The 10944-nt window shown below is 40.6% G+C and overlaps 1 protein-coding gene across 6 annotated transcripts in view; it reads left to right on the forward strand.

Moving 5' to 3' along the window:
* STAT4 (signal transducer and activator of transcription 4) overlaps positions 1-8728 on the forward strand; it is a 44167-nt gene extending 35439 nt beyond the window's left edge. For 5 of the 6 annotated variants that reach the window (XM_055718503.1, XM_055718501.1, XM_055718502.1 and 2 more), the window contains 7 exons: positions 829-881; positions 1670-1764; positions 2205-2341; positions 2754-2945; positions 4221-4287; positions 4806-4914; positions 7106-8728. In XM_055718503.1, coding sequence (XP_055574478.1) covers positions 829-881; positions 1670-1764; positions 2205-2341; positions 2754-2945; positions 4221-4287; positions 4806-4914; positions 7106-7132 — 680 coding nt within the window. In that variant the 3' untranslated portion in view covers positions 7133-8728. The remainder of the gene's footprint in view (positions 1-828; positions 882-1669; positions 1765-2204; positions 2342-2753; positions 2946-4220; positions 4288-4805; positions 4915-7105) is intronic. The other variant, XM_055718505.1, reaches the window with a different exon arrangement.
* Positions 8729-10944: the final 2216 nt, after the last annotated feature.

Raw genomic sequence — 10944 nt, forward strand, 5'->3', positions numbered from 1 at the left:
TGCATCTGAAATCAAAAGGAAGTCTTTCTGCTTGGTTGGTTGGTTCAGGTTTTGTTTCATTTTAAATACCCGTCCTTGTGAGTGTGTTTAGTTCTGGGACCCATCCTGCACTGGTGACAGCACAGCAAAGAGGCCCTGTACCTTCAGCGAGATGAACTGTTGAACCTTGGGTCTGTCCCCCAGAAAGGAGAGGTCTTAGGGAAAGCTGGCAGGAGAAAAGAAAGCTTTATCTGTTTCTGGAGAAGAAATAATTATAAAATATATTGTGAGCTGCAAGAAACCCCAAGCTGAGGGTAACGATACCTCTACTGCCAGGTGAGAACAGAAGCATTTGTCAAAGACAGGGGAGAATCTCTGCTCTTGTTGTTTTCAAAAGCTGGGAAGCAAAGATGGTTTCCTTGGGTAACAGTCACTTTTCCTGATGGTTTTTTTGAGATTTCATGCTGAGTGAAGGTAATGGAGTTGAGAGGTGCCATTGTAAATCAGCAAGAATCATAAGAAAGAAAACAAGTCATCTTAAAATACAGAAGCTCAAGAAAGAGCGAAGGCCAAGAGAAGTAACACTCCAGCTAAAAACTAAAATTGAGCACACTGTTGCAGAAACAAAGTCCCAGACTACTTTAGGCAAATATTCCCAAAACTACCATTATCAGCTGCTACAAAAGGATACAGAAAAAAAAATAAATTATCTACAGCCCCTCTGTATGTCCCTCCCATTCCCTCTCCAAGTCCAGCTGTACTGTACCCCACTCCCCCAGCTATACAGATACCAAGCTATATCTATTGCAAAACTTCAGAAAAAGAGTCACTGTTTGGTGTTTTTTTCAGGACAACAAGTCAGTTACAATGATTATCAGCTGTCCTGGGCAAAGTTCTGCAAGGTACGGTTCCAAAGGTAAAACCACAGTCTTACTGGCCACGCGCGTGCCTGTCTCTCTGATGCTACCGGTAAGATTCCCACTTGCCATACGTGGGACTTGTAGCCCAGCACAATCACATTACTTGTAAAAACCGAACTAGGAAAATAATATTTCCAGAAGTTTAAAACTTGATCTAAGAGATCTACTTAGTTACATTGCTACAGATACCAGAAACTGTCATATAATGTGCCCCATATATTTCTGTAAATGAGCAACAGATTGTGCTATCAAAGCATACAATACATTTTTCATCAAGCACACAGTAATTTCTTTCATACGCTCAGTTGTGACCGAATTATTTCAAGTCAGTCAATACAGTCAGTATTTTTGATGAGGAACAGACAAGTTATTGAGAAAGAAGGGTAAATCTATTTTATAGATATTAACTAAATTATTTAAACAAGTATAGAACCTGGGAAAGAAATTAAACTTTCTCGCCATCGTTTCTCTCAAAACATCATTCCGTAACCAGGAGGAAACAACAAGTGCAATTTTTTCCTCTTGAAAAATGAGCCACTTCCAGTGCTTATCTTAACAATCAATTGGGTTTATGTCAGGCTGAAAGAGAGACATTACTTAAAACCAGCAGTTCAAATCTGTCACTCTCACCTGAACAAACTAGATTGTTCTTAAGAAACTGAGACAGCCGTGTCATGTGGATGTTGGGTAATAACACTCTCACAATTCTCATGTGTGTCATGTCTGTTTGTGTTTTGGTTTGGTTTTTGTTGTTGTTTTTTAACCATTAGGAACATTTACCTGGAAAGTCTTTTACCTTTTGGGTTTGGCTGGAAGCCATCCTGGACTTAATTAAAAAACACATACTTCCTCTTTGGATCGATGGGTGAGTGACAAGGAAACTGCTGTATATTGATCTCCCTCTGCTTTGTCTTTTTTCTTTACTGATCTCAGTTTTAGCTATGCAGAAGAGAATTTGCAAAGAGTCTAATACTTCTGTCTCCCACTTCCCATTTTTCCTTTCGGAATTTTTTGCCAAAAGGGAACACTCTTTAGTGTTTAGTGCAGGTTTAGCTCTATTTATCAGTTCTCTCAGTGTACAGTAACGTACTGTGATAAATTTCATCATGCTTCGTAGTACTGTGAGCTCGCTGCCATACCCACACGTAAATCCCATGAAGCTTTCTTCACCATTTCAAGACCATATAAAGCTTTTGTAACCAGGCTTTGAACGCCTATATAAAGTTTGGCCAGATGCACTGTGCAGATTGAAGTACATATTTTTTCCCCCCAAAAGTAAACCCATGATTTCCTGTTACACTTCAGGTACGTGATGGGATTTGTAAGCAAAGAGAAGGAACGAATTTTGCTCAAAGACAAGACACCAGGAACATTTTTATTAAGGTTCAGTGAAAGCAATCTGGGTGGAATTACCTTTACTTGGGTGGATCAGTTAGAAAACGGTAAGTATAGCTTTTTTTAAAAGATAACATAAACCTCAACCCCTGCAATACACCATACAGGAGCCACAGTTTCTTTGGCTCAAACGTAAAATTTGCGTGTTACCATGTCGTAGTGTGGTTTTGGCAAGATACAAGTGTCATATTTACTGAAACACAAACCAAAACTCCGAAACTCTACCTCTCAATTCTTTGTATTAACTATTTAAGTTCGTTAGGAGGTGTACCTGCTCTACTGCAGGCTTTAAATTTGTTTCCACATGTGCAGAAAGTGTATCTTGAAAGATGCTAGCATTGGTGTGAACAGGTAAAACCCACACCTGTGTAAACTGAAAAAAAAAGGCGAAAATACATTCCAGCTGCAGATGTTGATCTGCTGTTTATCAGCGGTGATGGTGCCTTTGTGTTTTTACAGGAGACGTAACATTTCATTCAGTGGAACCCTATAACAAAGGTCGCTTATCTGCACTGCCTTTTGCCGACATTCTGCGCGATTACAAAGTTATTATGGCAGACAACGTTCCTGAAAACCCTCTGAAGTATCTGTATCCAGACATTCCCAAAGATAAGGCCTTTGGCAAACACTACAGCTGTCAGCCAAATGAAGGTTGGGGTCCATTTCTCTGTTCACCCTTTCTGCAAAGCAGCTGCAAAGTCAAGAGGCCATTTGAGGAATGTGGGGAGAGGAGGAGGAGAGCAGATTAAGATGCCTCCCTTAATCAGCATCTTCAAGAGAATGGTTTTAACGTGTCTGTCACTTAGACAGCATCATTTTGTAAATATATCCCTGGACTCAGAGATTACATTAGAGGTGATGACAACAATATTTAAAAGAAGCTAAGAAATAGATGTTCGTGTAGGTAGAAAGAGTCCAAAAATAGGATATTTTTTTTCCTGACCAATGCATTAAAAAATTCAGTGCTTGGCTGTTCAAAGGAGATGAAACTGAAAACTCATTCTGCTTATCAGCTTCATAATCATGTCACGCTGTAGTGTACCGTATCTGTAATTCCAAGGAAATTCTGTACTTTCCAAACAGCTTGGAAGACCGGCTTTATTTAATTTCATTCATTGGAACCCTACAACAAAGGTCACTTATCTGCACTGACTTTTGTCAACATAGTGCGCTATTACAAGGTTGTTCCAGCAGACAACATTCCTGAAAACCCATGGCGACTGCAATGGAACATACAAAAAGGCCAGACAAGCACGGGTCCAGATATGTTCAGGCCCATGCTCTTTCTTGCCCAGGTTACAAGTCAGGCCATTTAGCTCAAACACTCCCTCTCAAAAACACCCTCAAAGCCTTGATTTTCTCAATAGTTAATACACCTTCTTCTGGACTTTCCATACAAAAGGTTGCAATTCCGTTTGAATTCAAATTCCTACACTACTCAAAAATATTTGGAGGCCACAAACATTTTTCCTCTTCACTTTAATTCAGCGGGCTTTGCCTAATTCTCCAAAACTCTAAAAATATTACGTGTATGCTTAAAAAACATTGCTGAATCTGTACCTGTAGAGAGCGAGCTCCACGCAAGCATTTGCAGAACTGAAGTCTAGAGGCTCAGAAGTACCAAGCACGTAGAGTTATAGCATGTTTGCTTTTGAAGCCCTAACGAGACCTCTTTCATCCCTTGTGGTATTATATTCTGAGATGGCGAAACATATCAAGGGAACACAGTCAATTATGTGACTAAGATCTGAACTGAAAGACTAACCTCAGGAATTCCCCTCATTTTTATGGCTGCTTATTTAAGCATAAACAGGGATATTTAGTTTTTAATACATTATGGTCTTTGGCACTTAAAGCAGATAATGAACTTCAAGTAAATAATAAAATTATCAGCCAATATTTAATTTCTCTAATATTTATTTCTAGTCTCAAAGCCCTCAGATGGAGGAGGCAAAGGTTACGTTCCTTCTGTATTTATCCCAGTCTCCAAAATGTAAGTACCCTTACAGATGTATTACACTTCAAATATCATTTTTACTAAATCTACATACTTTTTCAAAGTTTTCCCTGCCTCCCTTCCCCCATTCAAATAGTTCAGGGTAGCAACACATCGTGTGTTTCTCTTTGGCCAAGGACGGCTAAAGACAAGAAAGGGAAGTAAAGAACTTCACTTCTACAGTACTTTACCCATCTGTGTGGCATAACATCTACAAAAATTGAATTCAGACTTTATGGTACTCTGATCTACTTGTCTTTCTCTGTCTCCTTTTTCTCTCCAGCAGCTGATATTACAGAGCCAGGCTTATCCTCTCTTCCCTTGGTCCGATCTACATTTTTAAACGTATACCAGGTTGTTGGCATGTGGTTACAGGGCCACCAGCAAGCCCGAGTACAAGCTTAATTAACTTAATAAGCATTCACCATACTCCACTGCTATGCATCAAGTTAGAGGAATTTAGGTTGCTTTTAAGATTATTTTTGTGTTTTGTTCTCGTTTGTTTTTTTTTTAAGCTTAAATGATTCTACAGATCCACATTCTCCATCAGATCTTCTTCCAATGTCTCCAAGCGTTTATGCTGTGCTGAGAGAACACCTGAGTCCCACAGTGATTGAAACGGCCGTACGTTGTGACCTTTTCCATTCTTAAGTTACTACTAAGCAAATGGGGCATGTACAACACAGATGCTAGTTACTGCTGCTTGCACAATTATGAAAAAAATAGACTTGTATTATATTCTGAATACCACTTTTATTATATTCTGAAACAATGGTGCTGACATGCCCTACTCTTAAGCGGGACAGGATCCTGCAAGCATACTTGAAAGGACTGTGTCATGTGAAATTGTCTGACTTGCTGGCCAATGAACCGTGAATGCCATAAATCAAAGATCCCAGAGTTCTCGCACAAACAAAGCCTTCACACTGACAAATACATAACAATTACACTAATTCCATAAATAGCACAAAGGACTTGACTTGTTCAGGGAAGCTGCACAAGGAACATAAAAATTTCCAATTCAGCAAACTTGCACAACTTTTCCATGCTGCAAGTTTCTACATGGAGTACCAAAGTCAGAAATTAAAAGTCAACTAAAACATTTAGCAAGTAAAACTAATATTCACTAAGTATACCGAAAGATTGGGAAAATATTGTACCAAGGTCTTATTAAAAATATTTTCCTCTTTTACTTACTGACCAGAAACTGTGTTCTGAATCATCACAGCTCAGAGTATTTAGAGCACTGATGTATACCCACCGCGGGTTTGTCCAGCAGGCTTCTGTCAGGAAACACAGCAGTGGCTTGTCTTTAAGAGCTTTAAAAGAAACCCTCCTTTTTTAATATTAGCTCTCAATTTTCTTATGTTCAATGATTTATGTCTTAAAGTGGTTATGTATTTAAAAGCCTGTCAACTCCCCTCCAAATGCCTCTCTGTAAACACTCCTCCTCACACACAAACAGAACAAAACTAAACCAGAATCCTGACTGTCAATGACTGGAAACACACTTAAACCTTATATACAAATAGAAGAGTTCTTTAATATACACCAAGCTGGAGATCTGTTCAAGAACAAAATATCTTTTTTTGCTTCTTCACCTTTTTCTCTGATAGCGCTCATGACAGACTAGTTCTTCAGCTAAAACTAAAGTACTAGCCTGAAGGAAAATTCTGCGTTAAAAACTACCCCACCCAGTCTGAGAAATGTCCCCACTCATCTGTTTGGTTTACACATGTGAGAACACTTCTGACCTTCTAAACTGCATCTGTGAACTATGTACGCATTTGCATTTCCCAAAGTTTCAGCAGTGAAAATAATAGTTGACATTGCTTTTGTTAATCATCAGCCTTCAAATGTTTTTAGTTTCTTTTAGCATGCACAGTAATTCTCAAGGAAGCTCCGTCCAGAGCTCCCAAACAAGCTGTGACCGTTGCAATCTTTTGGGGTCATAACCGCACAAAAAGAACATGTTTGGTGATGAATTGGGAGTCTCAAATACAAACGTTGCAATTTTTCAGGGTGCTAGAGAAGTGGTTCAGTGCTGCTAGATGGTAGGGGAATTTTTGGAGGCTTTTACTAGAAATGTTTTCAAGTTCTACAAATTGGAGGACAAACTACAAAAATACAAAAATAAAAAACCCTACAAAAATAGTTTTGTAAGGTTTTTAAGGAGTTCCTTCCTTCCTTTTTTCCATTATATTTACCTTGCTAAACAGAAATGAAGAAAATACATAGTTTTATTCTTTATCACTCCAAATTCACACGACAATCTCCCCTGGTGAAGAGCTTGCCAAGCACAGTAAGCAGACAATCTGCATTAAAGCAATACTTTTTCCTCCATGAGATGCCAATAAAAAAGCACCATGTGAGATGCAGAGAACAAGAGTGAAATCTGCAGCAGGACTATATCCTACAGCTCCATAACTCAGTCTTAGCAAGATGTACGTTCTGCAGTCTTGCTGAATTCCCCTCTATTGCCCCCCTCTGCAGATTCCCCTACCCATCAGGAAAACAAGCCTCCAGTAAGAACCCTGCTATGCATACCCATAGGCTGCAAGAATCACAGAGGTTCATATAAAAATATATACAATTTTTATTGTAGGAGTTTGCCATGCAGTGCTTTCTAATCAGCATTCCTGTATTTTGTGAAGAACTAGTAACAGGATGCTCAGATCCTTATCATTTTTTGCTAGTTACACGATCAAAATGACAGTGCAGCAACCTTTAGTCAGAGACAGTTTCATTTGTGGTTGTTTTTGAATGAACAGCAGTAACTGCCATGAGAATAATCTTTTCCCTTCTTTTCTTCTAGCTGAGTTCTCCTTATTCAACTGACTGAAGCTCACATATTGGAAAAATAAGTAATCATGCAAACACTGGATGCGTTAAAGATGCAGTAATTTTTTTTTTTTCATCATCTTTGTAAATCAGCATTTCCTGGAAACCATTATGATGTTACTCTTGGGCCTCTTTCTGTTATCAGCACTCTCTAAATCAGAAATCTTCTCAGGGATTACAAATAGCCTCAGAATTGTTATCGTCACTGATACATAGCCAAATCCTTCCCAGCTTGGAAGTCGTTTGACTTTAGTGGGGTCCAGCAGGGATAAATTTTACTTGCAGAATTGCTGTAAATATGAGACTGTAAGAACAAAATGTTTTGCTTCTGAGAACAGCATATAACTAAAGACATTAATGTGTTCAAGGAAATTAGGATTTATTATGTTCCTCTTTAATCATCATCATGCACTCCGTTGGTTTAGCTTTAGTTTTAAAATAAAGATTCTCGTCTCCCTGAATTTGAACATCCCATAGGTGTCTGGGGTTTGCTTTTTTCCAAAGATAAACTTATCTTCAGCATAGGTTTTTATCTGCTACCACAGCAGAAGTTGCAGAAGGCAGGCAGGCAGACAAGGCTGGGAAGAAAAGGGAGTTCCAGAAGGGAAACAGACACAAAACTTAGGGTGGTGAAAAGGCTGGCTTCATTTTGCCAATGGAAGAGAGGGTTAGTAAAACTCGCCCCTCTCACAAAATAATTGTAGAAGTAAATCTATTTTTGCATGAAGCAATCAGATACTACAGCAAGTACTATTGTAAAAGTCTACAAAGAAAAAATCCTGATCTGACAGAGTTTGGATACTATCTGGTAAACATGGACTGGAAAGGACAGTTTTAAAAAATAGTTACTGAAGAGCTGCAGCATTTGCTGACCACTGGGCAATTTATGCTACATGACAGAATATTACACCCTGGTCAGAGACTCATTTAATAAGCAGAATAACTAGTTTTTGTATAAATGGTAAATTGCCTTTTACTATTTTTTTTTCCTTTCAGGCACTGTTTATTGCTGGGTTTGGGTTGTTTGGTTTTGTTGTTGTTTTTTCCCTCCTAATATTATCCCTAAAACCTCTGTTAAGAGAATAATAAACAGGCAATTCCAAGATTGCTGTATCTCATATATGAAGGCTCATTCGAGATTTAATTCTTGTCTGCAGAATACATAGTTAATGTGTGCAAAGTTTTTAAAATACATACAGTTGAGCATTTGCATCTTACAGTCTTCTTGAGTAGGTACAAACTAGACATCTGAGATGAAAGCCTCCTTGAATCAGTTAGACCTGGATATTACTTTCATTTCTCCTTTTTTACTCACTCCTCTTCCCGATGCTATTGACGTTCGTTGAATGCAAGTGAATGGAAACAGGAAAATGTGGTATTCCTATGATACATGGGAGTAATTCTAAACTAACAAACACATCTCTGTTTGTTAATCTGGGTGATTGAAAGCAAGCTGCAGATAATTCATTTTCTCTCAGAAAGCATCATGTATAAATAATTTTCCAAAACAACAGGAGCAATGGTGTATATAGTTTGGTAACATCTGTAATTTATATGACCAGCATGAATAAAAACAGATTTTTGGCTTAAAGTTGCATGCCTGGACTTCTGTGGAATTTTTTCAAAATACAACAAAAATAGTCTTGCCTTTTTTTTTTTTTGTTGATCTCAAGTCTGAACATCAAGCAGTAACACAAACTTCTAAACCAGCAAGCCTAACTTCACCTCGCATCAGTTCTTGCATTCTTTTCATTCTAACCTGTTCTCACAGTCTTAATACAAACAAGATGGTGAGTACCCTATACTTTTGACCATCTCAACCTCTTAAGTAACGTAAAAAAGGTCCAGACATGGCAGATGTGAAACAACCTTCTCCCTCCTTCCTCCCTACTTGGTGTGCAACGCAACTCTTCAAGACTCTCAAGTATTGACTTCAACACACTATATTTTGTGTTGCTGAGTAGCATCGTGGAGCAGGTTTTGGCATTACAGTTTCTACTAGTTTTAAAACAGATTTTGCAAGGGGTAGATTTAACATTTAATTGAGAGGCATAGGACTTCAGATCAGTTCACTACTTTAAAGAAAAGATTGGAGTCATTTTCTGCAAGGTAATATATACAGCGCAAGCCTCCTTCCATTAAAGAGTAAGATTTTTTGTCTTTATGCCACTATGAGTAAGAATAGGGTTCTCTAGTGAAATGATGGGGGTGGGAGGTAAGAAAAACACAGATTCTTCAAATACAGCCAGGAGAAACGAAACATCTGCTTTTAAATACTTTTACTAACTGTGCTTGTGCTTTCACCGTGTTTTGCAGCAACAAATGAAAAAAGAAATTGTGTGATTGTTTTGTGCTGTGTCTTGCTGCATCACCATAGTGATTCCATTTTAAAAAAAAGTGCAAACTGTCAGTTAACTTCAACTACAGCTTTTATTTATACCCACATACACTACTTGGTAGCATTTCATGCCATATTACCAAACAGACCTTGTACTTCTTTCTTCCATGGACTAAGAATTATCTCCTCCGAGGACAGAGGAGGATACAACAGATACTGAAAAAGATCCAAGTACCCTGGAGATCTGCATGAAAGCCTGGGTGTTCATTCTTCCAGTCTTTGTTGGCACTTCATACACAAGACAGAAACCAAGACCACATGTGTCTAAGTAGCAGTAACAGTGTCCTAGCAAATAAGACTTCTGCAAGAAAGGTGACATGAAGGGAATCTTCTAATCAAAATACATTTTCCTGAGAAGAAAATACTCAGCAAATGCCAGGAACAATTGAAACAATCAGCTGCCTGCAGTTTATAAACACTTAGTTTCTGTAACTTACATGGATATCTGGGTTGCAGTTTGTAAACAATTACAACTGTGTGAGTACAATCCTTTATGGCACTTGCGTGCCTTTCTTCCACCTGTGCATTGCAGCCGGTTGAGACAACGGCCACCTTCACGGGCTTCTGCGCCCCAGCTACTGCTTTCCAGGACCAGCCAGCCATGCCACCAGCTGAGTATTTTCTTACTGCAAAGGTGAAGAGCAGGTCGCTTCCTATTCCTTACAGTCCAGAACGACTTTTTAACGTCCAACCTATCAACCTCGATAAACCATGATAATGAGGCAAGCAAGCCAGCGCTGCTCGGGCAGGGAGAGCCGGGCCGGGCCGGAAGGCAGGTGTCACCACGCCAGGGGCCCGCGGCCGCCTGCTCGGCTGCCCGGGGCGGAGCGCTGCGGCGGCCAGCTAGCCCTGGGAAAGGCGATACGGGCCGCCGGGGGGGGGGCGGGGGGGGGTGAAGCTGGGCCGCCTGTACTTTCACTTTCGCCTTCCCCTCATCCAGCCGGTTTCTGGGTCCTCGCCTCCTTCCCAGAAGTCACGTGTGGCGGCTGTTCCCGGTGCCCCCCCCGCGCACGCGCGCTGTGCGGCCCGCCCTGCCGGGCTCCTGAGGCGGCCGGGCCCCAGCCGGCGGCTGGCCGCGGGGGAGCCGCGCCTCAGCGGGCGGAGCGGCGGGGGCGGCCCGGCGCAGCTAAAGGCACCGCCGAGCTTTACCCTTCGGTATCTTTCCTCCTAGGGCAGGAGGAACCACCCCACAGCCTCCATTCCTCACAGGGTGGGAGCCCGCTCCTCACAGGGTCACAACAGCGTCGCCCACCTGCAGGGCGGCAGCCCCTGCCTTCCCTTCGCCTGTCACACGCGCTGACAAATCCTACTTTTTAACCCGTCTTTTAGCCCCTTCTCGACAGCTGTACGTTCTCTCGCGCGTTTACTAAACTTTTAGCGCAGCCCTGCTCGGCAGCGCCAGAAGCTGGCAGAGG

Source organism: Falco cherrug, chromosome 8 (genome assembly GCF_023634085.1).
Source record: "Falco cherrug isolate bFalChe1 chromosome 8, bFalChe1.pri, whole genome shotgun sequence".
In the NCBI taxonomy this organism is placed as follows: Eukaryota; Metazoa; Chordata; class Aves; order Falconiformes; family Falconidae; genus Falco; species Falco cherrug.